Source organism: Mustelus asterias, chromosome 15, assembly GCF_964213995.1.
Source record: "Mustelus asterias chromosome 15, sMusAst1.hap1.1, whole genome shotgun sequence".
Classification (NCBI taxonomy): Eukaryota; Metazoa; Chordata; class Chondrichthyes; order Carcharhiniformes; family Triakidae; genus Mustelus; species Mustelus asterias.
This window is the reverse complement of record NC_135815.1, coordinates 88,941,512-88,966,012: the sequence shown is the minus strand read 5'-3', so window position 1 is coordinate 88,966,012 and position 24,501 is coordinate 88,941,512. Positions and strand designations below refer to the sequence as shown.

Genomic DNA, 24,501 nt, shown 5'->3' with positions numbered 1-24,501 from the left:
TTGGATACACCTCGGGGGTTGGGTCGGATACACCTCGGGGGTTGGGTCGGATACACCCCGGGGGTTGCGTCGGATACACCTCGGGGGTTGCGTCGGATACACCTCGGGGGTTGCGTCGGATACACCCCGGGGGTTGCGTCTGATACACCTCGGGGGTTGCGTCGGATACACCTCGGGGGTTGCGTCGGATACACCTCGGGGGTTGCGTCGGATACACCTCGGGGGTTGCGTCGGATACACCTCGGGGGTTGCGTCGGATACACCTCGGGGGTTGCGTCGGATACACCTCGGGGGTTGCGTTGGATACACCTCGGGGGTTGCGTCGGATACACCTCGGGGGTTGCGTCGGATACACCTCGGGGGTTGCGTCGGATACACCTCGGGGGTTGCGTCGGAAACACCTCGGGGGTTGCGTCGGAAACACCCCGGGGGGTTGCGTCGGATACACCCCGGGGGTTGGGTCGGATACACCTCGGGGGTTGGGTCGGATACACCTCGGGGGTTGCGTCGGAAACACCCCGGGGGTTGGGTCGGATACACCTCGGGGGTTGCGTCGGATACACGTGGTAAGCCAGGCTAATGTAAAGTTTAATTATTAATGTCACAAATAGGCTTACATTAACATTGCATTGAAGTTACTGTGAAAATCCCCGAGTTGCTACACTCCGGCGCCTGTTCGGGTACACTGAGGGGGAATTTAGCATGGCCAATGCACCAGCACGTCTTCCGGACTGTGGGAGGAAACTGATGCACACATGGGGAGAACGTGCAGACTCCGCACAGACAGTAACCCAAGCCGGGAATTGAACCCGAGTCCCTGGTGCTGTGAGGCAGCAGTGCTAACCACTGTGTCACCGTGCTATTAGGCTGATTAGGCAAGCTGGAAATAATGGGAATGTAAGTCCTCCAAGCTCCAGGCCAGCAGAAACATAGAAACTAGGAGCAGGAATAGGCCTTTCAGCCCTTTTGAGCCTGCTCCGCCATTCAATATGATCAAGGCTGATCCGTGATCTCAATGCCATATTCCCATTTTCTCTCCAAACCCCTTAACGCCATTAAAATCTAAAGCAAAAGGACTCTTATGCTATATATTTAACCTGTAGAAATACACTCCACTCAACATCTATCATGTATTTCTCCTCAAGGGACATACCTGGAAGTCTTCCACAGTTGGAGCTATCCTGCAGTTTGCAGTCCTCCTCTTGTGCCACTGGTTGAGGGTATTTCTGGTCTGTGAGCTCAGTAACTTGGCTGCTTGTTCCTCTTGGAAATTCTTTATTAGTGACAGGGCTCCATATGTACTGGTCAGGTAATAGCCACCTATACAGAACAAAGCAACAGGGGGGTCAATCAATAAGGTCCAGCTTACGACCAGGTTTTTGGTAATGTTGAGTGGACAATATACAAACAACAACTTGCATTTATACAGCAATGTCTCAAGGCACTTCACGGGAGCATTGTCAAACAAAATTGGTCACCAAGTGAAAATATATAACATTCAGACAGATGACCAAAAGCTTGGCCAGAGGTTTTAAAGAGCATTTTCAATTCTGAATTTGCAAGCATTAGTCAAAACTTCCTGGCACTGCAAATCTTAAGCACAGTTATAAATTTCATGTCTTGTTAAATTTATTTTGGAATACAACATGCAGGTGATGGATATGAGACTCTGGAAAATAGAGGTGATGAAGGGTTTGTGGGGAATGGGGAGGTGGAAGCTATGAGAGGAAAAGTTGAAGGATGACGTTTGCGTTCAGTAATGTGTTTTGTTACAGTGACAGAGGATATTTCATTGTATATTCATGGGATGTGGGCATCACTGGCAACTATTTCTTGCCCTTGAGAAGGTGGTGGTGAGCTGCCCTCTTGAACCGCTGCTGGTCCTGAGGTGTTGGTACACCCACAGTGCTGCTAAGGGAGGAATTCTAGGATTTTGACCCAGCGACAGTAAAAGAACGGTGACATATTTCCACGTCAGGATGGTGGGTGGCTTGGAGGGGAACTTGCAGGTGGTGGGGATCCCACGTGTCTGCAGTCCCTATTCTTCTGGGCAGTGGAGGTCGCCAGTTTGGAGAACCCTTGGCAAGTTGCTGCAGTGCATCTTGTATATCGCAGTGCCATGGTATGGCACTGGGCATCAGAGTTGGGGGGAGTGAACGTTTAAGGCGATAGATGGGGTGCCAACTATGTGGACTGTTTTGTCCTGGATGGTGCTGAGCTTCTTGAGTGTTGTTGGAGCTGCACTCATCTAGGCAAGTGGGGAGTATTCCATCACACTCCTGACTTGCGCCTTGTAGATGTTGGATAGGCTTTGCGAAGTCAAGGGATGAATTACTCACCGCAGAATTCCTAGCCTTTGACCTGTTATTTTAGCCACGGTATTTATATGCCTAATCATTAAAGGCATGTGGCTTTGGGCAGACACCATTCATCAGAACTGGAAACTTTAAAAAAAAAAGGCCTCTACGTGAACTGTTAACTTGCATCCTCTCTCTTTCTAAGAGTTGATAAGCTTTGCTTGACCTCCCAAGGGATCCGCCCCACATTACTGAGACTCGCTGTGCAAGACTTGTCTTAATATCAGCAGTGTTACAATTAAAAAAAAACAAATGTTTGTAAAAAATGAATTGCACTGGATTAGCTATAATTTCAGCAATTACATGTTGAGCCTTATTAACTTCTCAAAGATAATGCTGGATATTGCATACCAGGTTTGATGCAAATCTAAACATTTTACCAATAAGCATATTTATTGCTTCCGACAGACATGTGAAAGCAACGCAATGGGTTGGATTTTATGGGACCCAGTGGAGTGGGCAAGATGGTGGGTGGGCAGATGGAATTGCCTGGGGAGCCACGTGTTCGACTCCCGATGGCGAGAAAACTTTAAGCGGTTAAAGCAGCAGGGGTAAGATAATCAAGCGGCAACTCACTCATTAGTGGTGATATTCATCATAGAAATCATAGAAACCCTACAGTGCAGAAGGAGGCCATTCGGCCCATCAAGTCTGCACCGACCACAATCCCACCCAGACTCTACCCCCACATATTTACCCGCTAACCTACGCATCTCAGGACTCTAAGGGGCAATTTTTTCAACCTGGCCAATCAACCTAACCCGCACATCTTTGGACTGTGGGAGGAAACCGGAGCACCCGGAGGAAACCCACGCAGACACGAGGAGAATGTGCAAACTCCACACAGACAGTGACCCGAGCCGGGAATCGAACCCGGGACCCTGGAGCTGTGAAGCAGCAGTGCTAACCACTGTACTACCGTGCCGCCCAAATATGGTCATCAATATGCTCAAAAGCCCACTTGCATATAACTGAAATCCAATTAGTTGCAAGTTAAGCCTCCCTGATGGAGTGAAAGTCTTCACTTGTCTCTTTTGCCTACAGTAACCTGTCCAGCGAAAGCTGGCGACTTATATATGGTTTCCTTGATGCACTGTGAGAGTCCTTTTGACTTCCAGCAGGGCCTTCCAGCCGGGCCTTCCAGCCGGGCCTTCCAGCCACGCTCACCCCCAAAAACTGGAAAATCCCACCCAAGGTCAATGGACCTTTCCATGGTCCACCCCTCACCTGCTATGACTCCCATGGCGGGCGGAATGGGAAAATTCGCCCCGTTGTGTGCTTTCAAGAAGAAATTAGATATAACTCTTGGGGCTAAAGGAATCAAGTGATATGGGACGGTGGTGGGAGGTGGGGAGGCGGAATCAGGGTATTGAATTTGATGATCAGCCACGATCGACATGAAGGGTGGAGCAGGCTTGAAGGGCCGAATGGCCTACTCCTGATTCTAGTTTCTATGGATCAGATGATGTGGGCTTCCTGACAGCAGAACATCCTTGCCCTGCCCACGTCAAGCGATCCAGCGACAACCCCGCATCACCCGCACCCATGAAATTGCCGCCTCTTCCGCCAGGTTCAGCCAACTGCCATGGACCATGCCAGATCCCCGGCAACTTCTGGGTCCCCCCTCTCAGTGGGTGCATCAGGTCTACATCCAGCCCAGTACGTTTGAAGAAGCCATTTGGTTTTCGATTGGAATCCATTTACTGACACAACAGAATGTTGAGGATTATGGCTTGAAGTTCGACGTACAATGTGAGCTTTTGCAGGCAGATGGTGACATCGTTAAAACCTCCTTACTTCGCAGGTCAGAAGGAGTCACGGTTTTATATTTGCAAAGTGCGTTTACACGAACTTGTCAATAAAATGATTTTGTTTGTGAGTGGGCACCAACTCCCATGAAAGTAGGAGTTATCTTGGGGCGGGGGGGGGGGGGGGGGGGGGGGTGGGTGGTGGTGGTTGACAACACGGACAATGTACCAGTATGTAGACCAGAACAGGAAGGAAGGAGAACTCCCTGTGCTTTAAACAATAAAAATTCCATTCATACATCAGGATGTATTAAACTCAGTGTTCCCAAACAACACAGTTCCCAGTATAACACCAGTTAAGTGCCAGGAATGTATTCCAAATAGGTTCACTGTATTAATTTATTAATTGCGATGTGAACCCAGTTACTCAGTCCACACAATAATGAAAGTGAATTATTCTTTTCAGCGGGCAGCGTGCATGTATCTATTCTTGCCTATTCTGTTAGCCTATAAGTCGGTAATGGAACAAATTAAATACACAATGAACCGACTTCGGTCACTTGTGTATAACCAAAACCATGCATTTCTATCTCCCCCCCCCCCAATCCCCCCATTGCTGACCCTAGTTAATGGGGTGGCATAGTGGCACAGTGGTTAGCATTGCTGCCTCACAACGCCAGGGTCCCAGCTTCTATTCCGGCCTTGGGTGACTGTTTGTGTGGAGCTTGCATGTTCTCCCCGGTTTCTTCCAGGTGCTCCGGTTTCCACCCACAATCCGAAAGGTGTGCTGGCGAGGTGGATCGGCCAAGCTAAATTGCTCCTTAGTGTTGGGGGGGATTAGCGGGGTGAATGCGTGGGGTTACGGGGATAGGGCCTGGGTGGGATTGTCGTGGGTGTAGACTCGATGGGCTGAACGGCCTCCTACTGCACTGTAGGGATTCTACGATTCTCGTTAAATGTGTCAATAATTATTTATTCCTAAATCATTCTTCCAAAAGTATCAATAATGATGTCTCCCCCCCCACTTCCACTCCCAGTTCTGCACAGTTTTAAAGTGAAGACGTGCAGGAAACCTGCAACAATGATATACGCTTCTAGTAAATGATTAAACATAGGAGCGGACCTGTTTCCATTCTCCCCCTTTGAGAAGGCTGAACAGCTCATTCTAACAGCACCGGAACTCACCATTCAGGTGACTGAGGAAGCAAACTGTGCCCTTCTCTTCTTGGCAGAACACAAATTGTGCCATGCCATTGCGTGACCACCCCCCCCCCCCCCCCACCCCTCCCCAACAGGACTGGAAATAATTCATCCAGCCACCATCAAAATAAACCTTTGTACAGCGTTTGCTGCCACTCCATTGAAAGATGCGGAGTCAAATGAATGAGTCGTTGTGAATGGCTTGGTTCGCAGTGTTCAGAAAACACAGCAGCATGATGAATAATGACTCTGTTTCGTACCTTCTCCATGCAGCAGTGATGGGTCCAGCAGCTCCATCATGTATTCAATCTCAATCTCCAACTCTGGCATGTCACACTGGGCTACTATGTAGGTCAGCATAGGCAGGAAGTCATCAGCCCCATATAACCTCCCTGTGGGCACAATTACATGGATTGATCAAAATCAGCATTTTCTGTTGCTTCCTGTGATAGTGTATACCCCACTTTGCAGGATAAAGTCAATTCCCAAGAGGCAAGATGATTTCTTACACAAGTGCATTCTGCTCACCATCTCAGGGTTTAATAATTAGATATGTCATTGGCTGCCCAATGATGTAGCAGAGGTACAACAGAGTACTGGATTTGATTGGATTTATTATTGTCACATGTATTAGTATATAATGAAAAGTATTGTTTCTTGTGTGCTATTCAGACAAAGCATACCGTTCATAGAGAAGGAAAGGAGAGAGTGCAGAATGTAGTGTTATAGCCATAGCTAGGGTGTAGAGAAAGGTCAACTTAATGTGAGATAGGTCCATTCAAAAGTCTGATGGCAGCAGGGAAGAAGCTGTTCTTGAGTCGGTTGGTACGTGACCTCAGACTTTGTATCTTTTTCCCGACGGAAGAAGGTGAAAGAGAGAATGTCTGGGGTGCATGGAGTTCTTAATTATACTGGCTGCTTTGCCGAGGCAGTGGGAAGTGTAGACAGAGTCAATGGATGGGAGGCTGGTTTGCGTGATGGACTGGGCCACATTCACGACCTTTTATAGTTTCTTGCGGTCTTGGGCAGAGCAGGAGCCATACCAAGCTGTGACACAACCAGAAAGGATGCTTTCTATGGTGCTGGCTTTAATTAGAGAAGTGTAGATAGTGTCAATGGGTGGGAGGCTGGTTTGAGTGATGTTCAAACTGGTGAAAGGTTGAATTTAGGGTCAATATAGAAATGTAGAAAATAGGAGCAAGAGGAGGCTTATTCATTATGATCATAGCTTATCATCCAACTCAATAGCCTGATCCATCTTCCCCCCCCCCGATATACTTGGAGCCCCTTCAGCCCAAGAGCTGTATCTAACTCCTTGAAAACATACAATGTTTTGGCCTCAGTTGCTTTTTGTGGTAGCGAACTCCACAGGCTGACCACTCTCTGGGTGAAGAAATTTTAAAGTTTAAAGTTTATTTATTCGTCACAAGTAAGGCTTACATTAACACTGCAATGAAGTTACTGTGAAACTCTCCTCATGTGTGAAATTACTGTGAAATTTCTCCTCATCTCTGTCCTAAAAGATTTACCCCATATCCTTAGACTATAACCTCTGGTTCTGGACCCTCCCACCACCTGGAACATTCTTCCTGTATCTACCCTGTCTGGTCCTGTTAGAACTTTATAGGTTTCTATGAGGTCTTCCTACATTCTTCTAACCTCCAGTGAATATAACCCTAACTAACTCAATCCCCTTTCATACATCATTCTCACCATCCCAGGAATCAGTCTGGTAAGTCTTCACTGTACTCTTCCTATAGCAAGGACATCCTTCCTCAGAAATATCAGTGCCCTCTGCTTCTCGCAGGGTTGGTCAAGCCAACAGAGTCCTGGTTTTGGCTGAAAATGAATTCTGTTCTTTCATTCAATTGTGACTGATGCCCCTTCTACACCAATCAGGATCGGTAGGCACAATGGCCACTCTTCTACGTGCTGGTTAAGTGATTCGATGGGTGGAATTTTCCGGCCACGCTTGCCCCAAGGCCAGAACATCCCGCCTGAGGTCAACGAACCTTTGCATGGTCTGTGTCCCCCGCCCGCTACGATTCCCGTGGCAGGCGGGACGGGAAAATCCTACCCAACTTCTTCCATTGTATCAGCTCTCTGCTCTGTAACTCACCAGAAGCATTTCAAATCTTGGGTGTTTTTAAAACCCATCAATTAAGACACCATTCCGTGGCTGGCTGTGTATTCTTATGCTGTAATATTGAAAATAAAGTGCTATTTTTACTGTAGAAGTCACCCAGTCGGGGCACAATGGAAGAATGATTTCTGGCACTCGCTCAATTTTTACACTGAAACAAGAATGAGGTGGCTGATTCTTGGGAGTTACCTCCTTAAGTATCTGACAAAATGAGCAATCGGCTTGAAAATGTTTCATAGAGATTTAAGATAACAGGGAAGTGCAAGGAAACCAGATTGGAATAGATAGCTCCAAGGGGTGAGCCAGTATCGATATCAGCAGGAAGTGGCCTCTCTGGTGCCACTATGGTGAATGGGGTTTTGGCAGAGTGCCCATCCATTCTCGTTGGCAGCGGGGCTGCCACGGATATGTTCTGAAAATCCTGCCCCATGATGTCTATTAAGATTCGAATTCGGGCTACATGATGCCACATGATTCTGCACTGACCAACCCAAGCGCCTTTTAGGTGTGTCTCCTGGTTCCCAATGGAAGTGGATTTAACAGTGTCTGGTTGAGTGGAGCAATGCTCTCATAGAATCCCTACAGTGCAGAAGGAGGCCATTCAGCCCATCGAGCCTGCACTGACAACAATCCCAGCCAGGCCCTATCCCGTAACCTGCTAAGCCCCCCGACATTAAGGATCAATTTTGCATGCCCAATTTGCCTAAACTTCACATCTTTGGAGTGTGGAAGGAAACCGGAGCACCCGGAGGAAACCCATACAGACACTGGGAGAACGTGCAGACTCCGCACAGACAGTAACCCAAGCCGGGAATTGAACCCGGGTCCTGGCGCTGTGAGGCAGCAGTGCTAACCACTGTGCCACTATGCAACCCTTCAAACTCAAAGTCCACTGCACAGTTTCATGTCCGCTGTCTAGAAGTAGACACTCAAGTCAATTTATTGACACTTGAATATGGCTGCTGTGTGCAAATATAGATGACTTTCAGGTGAAGCAGCAAGGGTTAATGAAGCTCATCTGTGCTGCCACTAATGTGTAACCGCAGTGTTGGGTTAGTGGGAGGAACATTGGGTGTGGGAATGGAAATTCACATTGCTCCACCAGAGGGTGCTATTCTGAGGACTCCATAAGACCTGGGAGCAGAAGTCGGCCATTCGGCCCATTGAGTCTGCGCCGTTATTCATTGAGATCATGACTGCCCTGAAATGATAATCCTCAACTCCACTTCCCTGCTTTTATCCCCATAACCCTTGATTCACTTACTGTCTTTCTCAGCCTTGAACATATTAACAATCCAACCTCCACAGCCCTCTGTGGTTAAGAATTTCACAGATTCACTACCCTCTGAGAGAAGAAATTCTTCCTCATCTCTGTCTTAAATGGGCCACCACTTACTCTGAGATGATGCCCTCTGGTCCTAGACTCCCACAAGGGGGAACAATCTCTCAGCATTTACCCTTCAAATCCCCTGAGAATCTTATACGTCTCAATAAGGTCGCCTCTCATTCTTCTAAACTCCTGTAGGTTGGGCCTGAGTACAGGCCCAACCTACTTAACCTCTCCTCATAAGAACACAGCGAAGGTTTGTATCCAGCCCATTTCCTGGCAAATTGGGAATATCCAATATTTATTAAAATAAGCATTATTTTTGGTGGTAACAACTTTTGACTCAAGTCCTTGACTCCGCCCCCCAAAAAATAGAGATCGAATGCTGCATGGAAGTATATAATTTACTTACTGGAATCTTATCATAATTACTAAAATCTTATAATTTAACAGTCTTATAAGAGGCTGTTCACTATAAGAGCTGTCCCATTCTCCAGCCTCTATTTAACCACATGCTTTATAAAAGCACTTACGGAATCTGCCTCCACCAATGTTTCTAGTAGGGAACATAAGACTCAACAACTTACAGTGCACAAAATAAGCACTCTCCTAAGACAGGTTAGATTCAGAAAGAATGTTCCCGATGGTGGGGGAGTCCAGAACTAGGGGTCATAGTTTGAGGATAAGGGGTAAACCTTTTAGAACTGAGGTGAGGAGAAATTTCTTCACCCAGAAAGTGGTGAATCTGTGGAATTCACTACCACAGAAAGTAGTTGAGGCCAAAACGTTGTGTGATTTCAAGACAAAATTAGATATAGCTCTTGGGACTAAAGGGATCAAGGGATATGGAGGGAAAGGGAGGATCAGGATATTGAATTTGATGATCAGCCATGATCAAAATGAATTGCGGAGCAGGCTCGAAGGGCTGAATGGCCTCCTCCTGCTTCTAGTTTCTATGTTTCTCCTTTCATACTTTGGATTCAGAGTTTTATCGACAATTCTATCAGGTCAGTTCTGAACTTTCACTGTTGCAGGGTCAGAAAGTCCCTTTCCCTCTTGGAAGCTTTCATAACTTCCATCTCCACGTCCCGAGTATCTGTCCCAAAGTAAGAATCTCAAAACATCGCAACATTCTAACTGTGGTCTAACCCAGTGAATGCTATAGCTCGAACATTTCCTCTGTACTCTCATCTCCAATGTCTCATTTTGGGTTTTTTGATGTGGTTTATTATTTTTCCTTCATTTTATTCCCCAGAAGCAAGTCAAAATGCACCAATAGGTATCTGCTTTGTTGTTCTACTAGTCCACATGCTGTCTGGGAAATAAACCAATTCTCCATTAATCTGGCCTCACTTTTCCAAAGAAAAGATTGGGTGTAGTACAAGTGAGGGCAAGGGTGAGAGGTATGATACCCAATGATGAGGGCACGCCTCTAAACATAGGATGCCCAGACCACTGACGAGAGTGACCAGCATTACTGAACCCCAGAGCATATCTAAAGCAGACCCTAAAGTTTATAATAGCTATATCTTTTCCCAACAAAAGTTCCTCTCTCTCAAATGTGTGTCCGCCTGAACCTCCAGGTCTCCTTCCTCTTCCATTTACTTTGAACTTTCAACTCTTTGATGAACATGTTCCAAAAGAGTCTCCCTTCCTTCCATACTCTTCCTTCCTTAGGGCAGTGGTTAGCACCGCTGCCTCACAGCACCAAGGACCCGGGTTCAGTTCCGGCTGTGGGTGACTGTGTGGAGTTTGCAGGTTCGCCCCGTGTCTGCGTGGGTTTCCTCTGGGAGCTCTGGTTTCTTCTCACACACAAAAGATGAGCGTGTTAGGTGGATTGGCCATGCTAAATTGTCCCTTAGTGTCAGGGAGATTAGTGGGTAAATACATGGGGTTACGGGCTTAGGGCCTGGGTAGGATTGTTGTTGGCGCAGGCTCAATGGGCCAAATGGCCTCCTTCTGCACTGTAGGGATTCTATGATGCCTCATTGCTCTTCCTATTAAATTTTAATTCAACACCATTCAGCATAGTAGTATTGTGCTTCTGGACCCATGTCTGGTACTGCCCTTGTGGCAGCTTACCAACACTCTTTGAAAGTCAGTACACATCATTTTATTAATGTACTCAGTTATTTCAGTGAAATTGATCTGAGATGACTTGTCTTTCACAATTCTGTGCTGCTTGTCCTTAATGAACCCACTCCCAGCACACTAAAGACACCCATTAACTGATTGCTGCTTTAATGTCCAATTTAGTAAAGTAACACCATACCTGAATTGTTTTCCATTGCAGTGTAGATAACTTTACAGACCCTGAGCAGTAGACACACCTTCTTCTCAGGCGAGTATGCCTTGTGCATGTTTGAAAACTTGTGCTTTATTTTATCCAAGGTAACAGTGTCAGGCACAACCGCATCGACTCCCAGCTCCTGAGGCACTTTCTGTTTAACCGAGAGGAGATTCTCCTTCAGCTGCTTCCAGGAGCCGTCAGAGATGTGGAATTGTTTCAACGTGGCGTAGATGTAAGATTTCAGGGGCTTCAGAATGCATTTATGCATCGCTTTCTCCAAAACAAAATCTGGAAAAGGTTTATAAAAAATAAAAAGGTCATAATCCAAATCAAGTTAGGTCCGCAAATAATACTGCCTAATAATAAATAATAACTAGAAATGTTTCATAGCAAAGGGGCAGCACGGTGGCACAGTAGTTAGCACTGCTGCCTCACAGCTCCAGAGACCTGGGTTCGATCCCAGCTTGAGTCACTGTCTGTGCGGAGTTTGCACGTTCTCCCCGTGTCTGCGTGGGTTTCCTCTGGGTGCTCTGGTTTCCTCCCACAGTCCAAAGATGTGCGGTTAGGTTGATTGGCCATGATACATTGCCCTTTAGTGTCCCGGGATGCGTAGGTTAGAGGGATTAGTAGGGTGGATATGTGGTGTTAGGGGAATAGGGTCTGGGTGGGATTGTGGTCGGTGCAGACTCAATGGGCTGAATGGCCTCCTTCTGCACTGTAGGGTTTCTATGATTCTATGGATCACATTAATGTGCATCACACAATTGTCCCTGTTAAAAAAAAACTATGAGGAGAAAAGTCAACTGGCATTTATTGAATCCTAGAAGTGCTGAAGTAGGTCATTCAGCCCATCGAGTCAGCACCAACTCTTCAAAAGTACATTTAACCCAGACCCTATCTCCGTTCCTCCAAGAATTTACCCTACTAATCCCCCTAACCTACACATCTTGGGACACTAAGGGACCAATTCACCTAACCTGCAACTCTTTGGATTGTGGGAGGAAACCGGAGCACCCGAAGGAAACTCACGCAGACATGGGGAGAACGTGCAAACTCCACACAGACAGTCATTCCAAGGCCAGAATTGAACTCAGGTCCCTGGCACTGAGGCAGCAATGCTAACCACTGTGCCACCGTGAAGCTTCCTATGCCACTAAATTAGAGGAAGGCTTCCTTTTTTGATTACATGATAAAAGGACACAGTATTCCCTTTCATAACACCAAACAAGGAAAGGTTGTATGCAGAACATTGTCAGATTTTGAAGTTTTATGCTATAGGGTGCGTATTCTTCATCAGTATATCCAAAACTCAAACACATCCAAAAACTGGACTCTTTTTGAACCTTATCGATCGTCAGCTAGTCTACTTGTTTGCATTCTTTACCTACGATTCTTTTGGTAAACATATGGAAAAGAAACTTATTACATTTATTTATTATTCAGTGACCACATCTTACTTTTCCAATCATTTTATTTACTTTAGACTATCACTAGCCTAGGCTTAGGCGATCATAATGTAAATTTATATGCAGTATCCAAAAATAATCTGAAATCCAAAATGTAATTAAGATAGACAAGTCCCCAGGGCTGGATGGGATCTATCCCAGGTTACTGTGGGAGGCAAGGGGAGTAATAGCTGGGGCCTTAACAGATATCTTCACATCCTCTTTGACCACAGATGAGGGGGCAGAGGACTGGAGAATATCCAATGTTGTTCCTTGTTTAAGAAAGGAAGCAGGGATAATCCAGCGAATTATAGCCAGTGAGCCTGATATCAGTGGTGGGGAAGCTTTTGGAGAAGATACTGAGGGACAGGATGTAGGCATATTTGGAGGAAAATTGACCTAGTTAGTAACAGGCAGCATGGTTTTGGATGGGGAAGGTCATGTCTCACCAACTTGATTGAGTGTTTTGAAGAGATGACAAAGAAAATTGATGATGGAAGGGCTGTGGATATAATTCATATGGACTTTAGTAAGGCGTTTGACAAGGTCCCACATAGCAGACTGGTACAAAAACTAAAATCACATGGGATTCGGGTGGGCTGGCTAGATGGAAATAGAATTGGCTTGGTTATAGAAGACAGAGAGTAGGAGTGGAAGGTTATTTTTTAGAATGGAGATCTGTAGCTAGATCTACTACATGGGTTTCCTCCCACAGTCCAAATGACGTGCTGGTTAGGTGCATTGGCCATGCTGAATTCTCCCTCAGTGTGCCCAAACAGGCGCCGGAGTGTGGCGACTCGGGGATTTTCAGAGTAACTTCATTGCAGTGTTAATGTAAGCCTATTTGTGACACTAATAAATAAATTTAAAGTTAGATAGCTGTAACTATCACATCGAGTTGTACTGTGTATACCATGCATTTTAGGCTGCAAGTATATGGCTTGACAAAGCATTATATTTTCTTGATACTACAGAGACACAAATATTTAACTCGTCAATTTAATTAATCTAAAAGACCTCTAAAGTTCTCCCACTTTGTGTTGACAAATAACTTAAAATAGGAATCAATGTTTTTAGAAGAATGGACCGCCAGTTGTATCACGATGATGGCAACATTAGATACAACAACTTGCATTTATATAGCACTTTTAATAATGCGACAGAAGGTGCTCCACAGAAGAATCAAGAAAATTGACAGAGCCAAAGAATCACATTGGGATAGGTGGGTTTTAAGGATTGTCATAGAACTCCTAGAATTATAGAATCCCTACAGTGCAGAAAGAGGCCATTCGGCCCATCAAGCCTGCACCAACAACAATCCCACCCAGGCCCCATCCCCGTAACCCCACATATTTGTCCAAGTGCATAGATCCCTGAAAGTTGGCACCCAGGTTGATAGCGTTGTTAAGAAGGCGTACAGTGTGTTAGCTTTTATTGGTAGAGGGATTGAGTTTCGGAGCCATGATGTCATGTTGCAGCTGTACAAAACTCTGGTGCGGCCGCACTTAGAGTATTGCGTACAGTTCTGGTCGCCGCATTATAGGAAGGATGTGGAAGCACTGGAAAGGGTGCAGAGGAGATTTACAAGGATGTTGCCTGGTATGGTGGGAAGGTCTTATGAGGAAAGGCTGAGTGACTTGAGGCTGTTTTCATTAGAGAGAAGATGGTTAAGAGGTGACTTAATAGAGGCTACAAGATGATCAGAGGATTAGATAGGGTGGACAGTGTGAGGCTTTTTCCTCGGATGGTGATGGCTAGCGCGAGGGGACATAGCTTTAAATTGAGGGGTGATAGATATAGGACAGATGTCAGAGGTAGGTTCTTTACTCAGAGAGTAGTAAGGGCGTGGAATGCCCTGCCTGCAGCGATAGTGGACTCGTCAACATTAAGGGCATTTAAAGGGTCATTGGATAAACATATGGATGATATTGGAATAGTGTAGGTTAGATGGGCTTTAGATTCGTTTCACAGGTCGGCGCAACATCGAGGGCCGAAGGGCCTGTACTGCGCTGTAATGTTCTATGTTCTATGTATTTACCCTGCTAATGCCCCTGATACTAAGGGGCAATTTAGCATGGCCAATCCACCTAACCCGCACATCTTTGGACTGTCCTAAAGGGGGGGAAGAGAGAATGAATATGAGGGAATTCCAGAATGTAGACTTGAGACAGCCGGAGACTGTCTACACAAGCGGGGTGAAGGATGTAAGGAATAGGTCAGAGGCCAAAGTTGAAGATAAACAGAGTTCTCAGAGAGTTGTAAAGTAGGAGGAGGCGACAGAGATAAGGAGTGCCAAGCCATGGAAGGATTTATATACAGGATTCAGAATTAAGTGTTTGGGAACTGGGAACCACTGTAAGCTAAGGAGTACAGGAGCAATGGTTCAATGGAACTTGGTGTGAGCTAGTGCATGGGCAGCAGAGGCTTGGAATTTTTACATCACATCATTGCATTGAGTGTTCAGAACTGTGGAAGAAAATGTTTATCTTTTTTCAATGTTGGTGTGGTTGATGGCTCAAAACCTGGGAAGTTAATGCACGTGCACACACAGGTAATGCATGTCACATAGGTGTCACATGTGAGACACACACACACACACAGATAGGCGCACACAAACACACGTTTGGAACTACGCATTTACTATTGTAATAGCAAGGCAAAATTAAAAACAGGATGAAGGATTGAGAGCTGCATTAATAGTCCATCCTGCTCCAGATCGACATCTACACTTAAGAACCAGCATTCACCAGCCCCCATGGTGGTTACACAAATGGATTTTTAAAACAGGCTCTTTCTTTCAGAGACTGAAACTGACGAATTAAAATTATCTACTGAGGTAACACCAGTTTTAGGAGCTTGCAACCTGGGTAATTGTCCAGGGCCCCAGACCATGAGGGGGGAGGGTGGCACGCAAGGTTTGAAGTGTGGGAGGCAGGAAGGAGGGCAGGGGTCCTTATCTGCCAGGGACCAGCACAAGTCCAATGCCAGCACTGAGCATAGAATCCCTACGGTGCAGAAGGAGGCCGACTCTCTGACAGAGTATCTTCCCTCTCCCTTGCCCTATCCCCATGCAATGACTCCCTTTGAGGTTGTTCTATCGGAATATGAACTCCCTGATTAAGGAGTGAATTGATGGGCTAATCGGGGAGTCTTTTCCTTGTATTTAACCGGGACTGTCAGTTCCTCTGGCACTCCCGAAGGTAGACTGCTGACCGATAGCGCTCTGTGTACTGCTGTTGGAATTGTAACGAAAGGGATTTTGGTGAAGGGACTTCTGCCTCCGAAGACTTATTACACCCCGGAACCCCACACAGAGGTTAGCAGGACTAACAGGAAGGACTTCAAAGATTCATCTTCCTCCCTCCCTTCCCCAGCCGTTAAAGCAGCCACATGCAGGGTGAGCGAAAGTTGGTTTTAATGGGTTTTTTAAAATCCATCTCCTGCAGACTGCAGTCAAACCCACCCGGCTAGCCATCGCTGCAGCCTCCGAGTCTTACCAATCCTAAACTCTCCTCAAGCTGTCTCAGATTAGCTACAGTAAGAAGTTTAACAACACCAGGTTCTCCACATCAGATTAGCTAAGCAGGGGCAGAGGAGCAGCAGCTTGAGGGTTAACTAGCTTCAGTTACTTGCTAGTCCCAGCAGTTCTTGTGCAATACAGTTTTTCGGTTTCTGCAAAACACCAGAGAGGAGGCAAAAGCAAATGACATCATTACTTGGCTGGAGGCAGTATTGTGGGGATTATTTTTAGAAACTGGAATCTGTGGTTCGCATTCATTTCCACTTTTGCTGACTCTTTTCTTTGTTTTAACACTATCCATATTCCCTCCGATTTTGGAATGACGAAAGAAAGATCCTGGCAGTGCATAGCGAGTCCCAACATTATTATTTTAAATTGGTTAATTAAAATATAAAACAAAAAGAAAACAAAGAGCAAAGACGAGTTGGTGCTTTAAGTGCGGACTTTTCATCAGAACTGACCGAGCCTGCTGATGTTCAGTTTTCATGAAGAGTCTCTCCTCTCCTGTGGGTGGCACGGTGGCGCAGTGGTTAGCACTGCTGCCTCACAGCGCCAGGGACCCGGGTTCGATTCCCGGCTTGGGTCACTGTCTGTGTGGAGTTTGCACGTTCTCCCCGTGTCTGCGTGGGCTTCCTCCGGGTGCTCCGGTTTCCTCCCACAGTCCGAAAGACGCGCTGGTTAGGTGCATTGACCCGAACAGGCGCCAGAGTGTGACGACTCGGGGAATTTCACGGTAACTTCATTGCAGTGTTAATGTAAGCCTTACTTGTGACTACTAAATAAACTGCACTTTAAATGTTATTAACCCGTTTGCTCCTTTTCTGTTTTCATTACAGACTTCTGATTCTTTTCATACCATTCTGGGACCTTTAAAAGTTACCGTGGCATCTGTACCCTGCCATTTTAAAAAAACCAAATGGAAAATAAAGTTAACATTCTGATCAGACTCCTGACTTCCTGCTTCAAAAGATGCCTAAATCTGTTCAGCAGATGGCAAGCGTATGCTTAGTCAGCAACTTCACTTCTTCCAGATCCCTGTGACTTATTAGAGTTGTTAAACATGGTGTTGTCAGGGGCTGTGGGATGGGCGTACAGAGCAAACCCTTAAAAAGGGGAAATTTAAGCAGAGTGGAACAAAACAAACTCTTCATTAGCATCTGCCTTTTTTCTAGATATAAAAAAGGACAGGATACTGCTATTAAAAATAAGATGTGGAGATGCCGGCGTTGGACTGGGGTAAACACAGTAAGATGTCTCACAACACCAGGTTAAAGGCCAACAGGTTTATTTGGTAGCACAAGCCACTGGCTTTCGGAGCACTGCTCCTTCATCAGGTAAGTGGGAGTTCTGTTCACAAACAGGGCATGTAAAGACACAAGCTCAATTTACAGAATAATGGTTGGAATGCGAGTCTTTACAGGTAATCAAGTCTTAAAGGTACAGACAATGTGAGTGGAGAGAGGGTTAAGCACAGGTTAAAGAGATGTGTATTGTCTCCAGCCAGGACAGTTAGTGAGATTTTGCAAGCCCAGGCAAGTCGTGGACTTGCCATTGCAAACGGGTGGCGGGGCAAGGGAACATGGGACACGGCGTACAGAGTACCCTTCGTCGTCCAGTACTTCCCCAGAGTGGAGAAGCTTCTACATCTTCTCCGGAGCCTTCAACATGTTATTGATGAAGACAAACATTTCGCCAAGGCCATCCCCACACCCCCACTTCTTGCCTTCAAACAACCACACAACCTCAAACAGACCATTGTCCGCAGCAAACTACCCAGCCTTCAGGAGAACAGTGACCATGACACCACACAACCCTGCTACAGCAACCTCTGCAAGACATGCCGGATCATTGACACGGATGCCATCATCTCACGTGAGAACACCATCCACCAGGTACACGGTACCTACTCTTGCAACTCGGCCAACGTTGTCTACCTGATACGCTGCAGGAAAGGATGTCCCAAGGCATGGTACATTGGGGAGACCATGCAGACGCTACGACAACGGATGAATGAACACCGCTCAACAATCACCAGGCAAGAGTATTCTCTTCCTGTTAGGGAACACTTCAGCAGTCACGGGCATTCTGCCTCTGATCTTCGGGCAAGTGTTCTCCAAGGCGGCCTTCACAACACACGACAACGCAGAATCGCTGAGCAGAGACTGATAGCTAAGTTTCGCACACATGAGGACAGCCTCAACTGGGATCTTGGGTTCATGTCACACTATCTGTAACCCCCACGACTTGCCTGGGCTTGAAAAATCTCACTAACTGTCCTGGCTGGAGACAATCTCTTTAACCTGTGCTTAACCCTCTCTCCACTCACATTGTCTGTACCTTTAAGACTTGATTACCTGTAAAGACTCGCATTCCAACCATTGTTTTGTAAATTGAGTTTGCGTCTTTATATGTCCTGTTTGTGAACAGAACTCCCACTCACCTGATGAAGGAGCAGCGCTCCGAAAGCTAGTGGCTTGTGCTACCAAATAAACCTGGTGTTGTGAGACTTCTTACCGTATTGAAAATAAGAACTTTTTTTTCAAACCCCTCCCCAACCAAGGCCTTTAACCTTCGATTTCTGCCCTTGACTGAGGTTTTCTGCTGTGAATTGGTCACAAACAGCATCACTCTGCATCCTACAGACCATTCGCCACTGGATCATCCCTCCTCCTTTTATGCAGGGCAGGGTTTTTCCCTCCGACACTTCCCCACCACCTATTTGCAATGGCAATTCAGCGTTAGATTGAAGAACGGAATCTGCATCCTGCAACTGCAGGTGAGTGGGCGTTGGCAGTTAGTCCCTACATTTACATTGTCAGTGCGCCTGCACTGGAAGGACTTGGCCTGGGTTTGACAATTTAGCTAAACAAAACATTATTTAGGCCTTCGACAGAACAACTTCCTGCTCCAACAGCTCATTGTGACAAATATTACTCCAGCTAGAATTAAATAATCGACAATTCTCGCCTGATTTTCATCTTTTGAATAATTTGCAAAACTGAAAACCAATAAAAAGTCACATAATTCTCTTGAACTAGCCCTGACTGCTGACAAGTTTTATGGGTGTTGACTATTTTTCTACAACTGCTGCTAAAATCCATAGAATAGAGTCATAGAATGCCTACAGTGCAGAAAGAGGCCATTCGGCCCATCAAACCTGCCCTTACAATAATTCCACCCAGGCCCTTTCCCTGTAAACAACCAAGTATTTACCTTGCTAATCTCTCTGGCATTAAAGGCAATTTAGCATGGCCAATTTGCCTAACCAGCACATCTTTGGACACTAAGGGGCAATTTGGCATGGCCAATTTGCCTAACCAACACATCTTTGGAGTGTGGGAGGAAACCGGAGCACCTGGAGGGAGCCCATGCAGACACAGGAGAGAATGTGCAAACTCCACGCAGACAGTCACCCAAGGCTAAATTTGGACCCAGGTCCCTAGTACTGTGAGGCAGCAGTGGTTGCCACTGTGCCACCCTAAGTCCTTGCAAGAAAATATTTTTTCAACCTATATCCTAACACCAGAACTATAAACACATGTCGCAGCCAAAAGTATAACCCTCATGAAAAGTTCTGTTCTCTTGCCCTCAGAACCTTTATAAAATGGTCTGGTGATGAATATATTTACATAACGAAGTATGTTACATATAACTAAACTTGTTTTTTAATTTCAGGCAGCTTTCGAGTGAGAGCCAGGCGAGTCCAATTTATACAACCAATACCACAAGCCTCAAGGCGACAGGGACCCGGGTTCGATTCCCGGCTTGGGTCACTGTCTGTGCGGAGTCTGTATGTTCTCCCCGTGTCTGAGTGGGTTTCCTCCAGGTGCTCCAGTTTCCTCCCACAGTCCGAAAGACATGCCAGTTAGGTGCATTGGCCATGCCAAATTCTCCCTCAGTGTAGAAATCATAGAAATCCTACAGTACAGAAAGAGGCCATTCGGCCCATCGAGTCTGCACCGACCACAAACCCAGGCCCTACCCCCATATCCCTACATATTTTACCCACTAATCCCTCTAATCTACGCATCCCAGGACACTAAAGGGGCAATTTTATCATGGCCAATCAACCTAACCTGCACATCTTTGGACTGTGGGAGGAAACCGGAGCACCTGGAGGAAACCCACACAGACACGTGGAGAATGTGCAAACTCCACACAGACAGTGACCCTGAGCCGGGAATTGAACCCAGGTCCCTGGAGCTGTGAAGCAGCAGTGCTAACCACTGTGCTACCGTGCCGCCTGTCCGGGTACCGTGTACCCGGACAGGTGCCAGAGTGTGTGTCGACTAGGGGATTTTCACAGTAACATCATTGCAGTGTTAATGTAAGCCTCCTTGTGAAATTGATAAATAAACAGAACTAATAAATAAACTTGAAGAATATAGAACAGAAGAAATAATGCAGGAACAAGTGGGTGCCAATCAGCCCTTCGAGCCTGCCTAATAGGAGCAGCCTTCGAGAATAAACTTTTGTTCACAAAAGAGGGAGAAATGCCAGCAAACATTGTGCGCCACAGTTGTGGCAGGGTCACACACACACACACAAGCGATTCGTTTCGACATGACTTACATCACCAGATCACAAATTTATCGCACCACTGAATTAAGCCTCTCAAAACAGGAAAGAACCGGCTCTCCAAAGGCTGTAAGAAGTTTAACAACACCAGGTTAAAGTCCAACAGGTTTAATTGGTAGCAAATGCCACAGTGGCATTTGCTACCAAATAAACCTGTTGGACTTTAACCTGGTGTTGTTAAACTTCTTACTGTGTTTACCCCAGTCCAACGCCGGCATCTCCACGTCATCTCCAAAGGCTGCACAGTTACAGATTAGTTTGTGTGTTCCTCCCCATCCCCCTTCCTTCCCCATGCCTCTTTAAAGACACCTGAAGCATTTCAAACTCTTCATACACCAATCTTAGTATCAACACTGCCCCCCTCCCACCTTTAAGTCAGACTAACTTGAGACATTTGCAGAGGCATCAAGGGGAATCGTGTTCCCCCTTTCACTAACATACACAGTAAGTCACAACACTTAAACCTTCACTAACATACATCGTAAATCTCAACACACGAACAGAAACTTAAGTGCCTCCTCCAGAAGTTAACTGTTTCCGTACACCAGACCACTGCATCTTAACAAGCCATGGGGGAGGGCAGAACGAAACTTACTTTTAAACATCAAAATAACACAGCAGCAAGAATCTGCTCACCTATTTCATCTTCTGGGATGAGGGATTCTATTGGCGGGTCCAACTCTGAGCTCTGGATCAAGTAACTTTTAACCTGGGTCATGAACTGGCGAATGGTGAGCAGCATGTCCGTGCTGGAGACGTGGCAGTCCTTATTCTCCTTGAAAAAACTGATGTAGTCCTGAATCAAGCAGCCAAAATAGGTGCGCTTGTCCTGGGACATTTCCGCAATCTTCTTAACCATCCTCTTCTCCGGAGTCATGAAGGAGCTGAAGACGCCACTCACCTTCTGAATGTGCGACTTGACAATCTTCGGGAAGACGAAGGAGCTGTGCCTTTTCTTTTTGGGGGCGCAGGGTGGGGGGGCAACCTCCTGGTCGCTCTCAGCATCCGAATCCTCCAGGCTGCTGTTTGTGTCCCCTTCGTGATTATAAGGGCAGTTGCGCTCCACGTCCATAGTGCTGGAGTCCGACTCCGTAGAGGTAGTGGACATGCTCATGTCACTCAGCCGCTGTCTCTCTTTGATTTCCAGGATCTGAGTACTGATATTATTTCCAGCTGATCCTTCAGCGCTGTCAGTCAGGTTGTGCAACGGTTCAGCCTCGCCCTTGCCTCCAGCAGTTGCAGCCTCCTCTGCCGTGTAATCCAAACTTTTCTGTGCAGCCCTCAGAGTAGGTGTCGAGTTTCTTTCCGTCTCCGAACTGCTGGCCTGCTTCTTGCTGCGGGGCGGTGGGATCGGGACAGCTTTGGTCTCTGGCTGCCTGAGCCCGCCAACATCTTCACCTGCTTGACCGCTGCCCGTGGCCGGGCTGCCCGCCTGGTTCATATTCAGGTTCAGCCGAGGGGGCGGTGGTCTGGGTGGGGGAGAATAGGGCCTCCCCGTCTCCCGGGGTTTTGCACACTGCCTTTTCAGGCTGTTGTTGTTATCTTTGCTGTGCACTTCCAAAAAGAGGGGATTTATAAAGCACAGAGCACCATTGGTCTGGCTGCATTCCAGCTCTGAAGGCGTCCGTGTTCGTATGGAATGCACTCCATTTAAGAGAGAGGGCTGCTTCGTTTCTGTGCACAGGCTGCCTGTTCTGAGAGGACTGGTAGGAGGTGCAGGATTCTTGGCTACTCTCTTGTACACAGGAGAACTCCAGAACTCTGAAACAAAAGAATGTAATAAAGTTGAGAACAGATGGGCTTTAGTTTCCATCCAGTACACGTCATTACAGATCAGAAATTAACCCCATCAGGGACAGAGATGTAACTGTAACTGGATTCCACCACGACCTCTTCAAAAGACCACTCCACGAATGGGAAAGCGATTCCAGTGACAGACTGTTTTTAAGTTTAGGCTTATTTATTAGTGTCACAAGTAAGGCTTACGTCAATGTTGCAATGAAGTTACTGTGAAAATCCCCCAGTTGCCACACTCCGGCGCCTGTTCGGGTACACCGAGGGAGAATTTCACCTGGCCAATGCACCGAGCCAGTCGGACTGTGGGAGGAAACCGGAGGAAACCCACGCAGACATGGAGAGAATGTGCAGGCTCTGCACAGACAGTGACCCAAGCCAGGAATCGAACCTGGGTCCCTGACGCTGTGAGGCAGCAGTGCTAACCACTGTGCCACCGTGACTCGGTCCAAAATCAAAATGATCAAGCCTTACCTCACACAAAGCACCATTCACAAATGCAGTCAAACTTTATTTGATTCTGGGTTTTAAAGGAGGGAAATAGCCCATTGTATCAGCTTTGGCCACTTCTGAATGAGTTGAGTATTTCCTACTGATCAAAGACCTTACAGTCTCTCCATCCCGCACTTCCAACCAGAATCTGTGGGCCCAAAGTGTACTCACCCAGACCCAAGAATGCAATTGCTTCCAGCTCTGTCTCAGTCTTGGCAGCTGTGATTCCATGAGGCAATTTTAAAGGGAAAGGCAGCACGTCCCTTTATTTTGGGGGGGGGGCGGTGGGGAAAAAAAATGAAAGCCAGGATTTAGTGTCACGAAAGTCAATATTGAATCCAGATGAGTGTGTCAGGCAAGATTTTGGAAACCCAAGTACAGGAAAATGTGGGAAGTCCCAAGAAAGTTTTGGCTGGCACACCTGATCATTAAACGACAAAAGAAATTCTCTGATAATATTACGCAAGCATTCCTTTCTACTCTGGTAAATATCGACCAGACCTCCAAGCAAGTATTCGCCTCAACAAAGTTTGCAAGTTTCCCTTTAGTCTCATTTTAAACTCAAAATGCAAATTTTCCTTATTTGAATCGAATTGGTATGCGAGTTGGACTGGAAACACTCTTTAGACATTGCACTGCTCAATGAATCCACTTATGCACGCTAATCCGCGCTAATTATACAGCAGGTGTGCAGTGAAAAACATTTCGCTTTGTAAGGATTACCCCATTGCCAACACAACCACCGCCCTCCCCCTCCATACCAATTAGTTCCTTCGCACGTGTATCGACTTTGCTTTAATTTGGGGAAACTTGTATTTTTAAAAAAGAAATTCCCCAGGATCTATCCGGAATTGCTCAACTATTTAATCAAGTATTTCCTGTGCTGACCCGGCAGGAAGTGGTTGCTTTTGTAGTCTAGGGTATCAGCACTAATACATGGGTGTGGGCATGTGAGGATGGGGCAGGGGGCAGACACACAAAAGGGAAGTTTCTGAACTTTTAACATGCAGTTTTTGCATGGGGGCAGATCGCAATATTTACATTCATTCGCTCCTCTTACCTGCTGATACAGTAGAAAGCGATGAGCCTAAACAAGTCTGCGAAGCTCAGGCAAGATCCTTCCAGTGAGAAAGCTGCGCAGTGAGAAAAGGGAAAATTAGTAAGCAGATCCCCTTACAAAGCAAAAAGGAGCATATGAAAAATCCATTAGGCAGCACAGGGTATTCTGTTAAAGCTGTGCAGTAAATTAACCCAAGTATCCTATGACAAGTCTTCACTACTAACAAAAAAAAACACTCCACGTCTGTTTTGAGACAGATCCGGCAGACATGACTGCTCACTTTAAACTAAACCAGCTGTGTTGGGTCCATTCGCATGCCAAAATGAACTTGTTCCACACTTGCAGTAACATCCTCAAGGGTTTATTGGAAATGTCTACCTTTCTGAACAGAACGAAACAAAGGCTATTTAAGTTATCTGCAGGCGGCGTTTAGAGAGCCATAAAGGAACACAAGTTATTTTCATTATGGGCCTTGGGTTTCATTGAGCAGATGGCTCGAAAATCCAACTCTATTTTCCTGCCTCCCTATCAGTGGAGCCACCCACTT

At 46.3% G+C, this 24,501-nt stretch overlaps 1 protein-coding gene across 1 annotated transcript in view; it reads right to left on the bottom strand.

The window, feature by feature from the left end:
- The window catches only part of LOC144504637 (ras and Rab interactor 2-like), a 156,900-nt gene that overhangs the window by 6,634 nt on the left and 125,765 nt on the right, over positions 1-24,501 (bottom strand). The window contains exons 7-12 of the mRNA XM_078230305.1: positions 23,955-24,027; positions 23,066-23,157; positions 21,245-22,369; positions 11,048-11,353; positions 5,566-5,697; positions 1,154-1,320 (exon numbers count right to left, since the gene is read on the bottom strand). Coding sequence (XP_078086431.1) covers positions 1,154-1,320; positions 5,566-5,697; positions 11,048-11,353; positions 21,245-22,369; positions 23,066-23,157; positions 23,955-24,027 — 1,895 coding nt within the window. The remainder of the gene's footprint in view (positions 1-1,153; positions 1,321-5,565; positions 5,698-11,047; positions 11,354-21,244; positions 22,370-23,065; positions 23,158-23,954; positions 24,028-24,501) is intronic.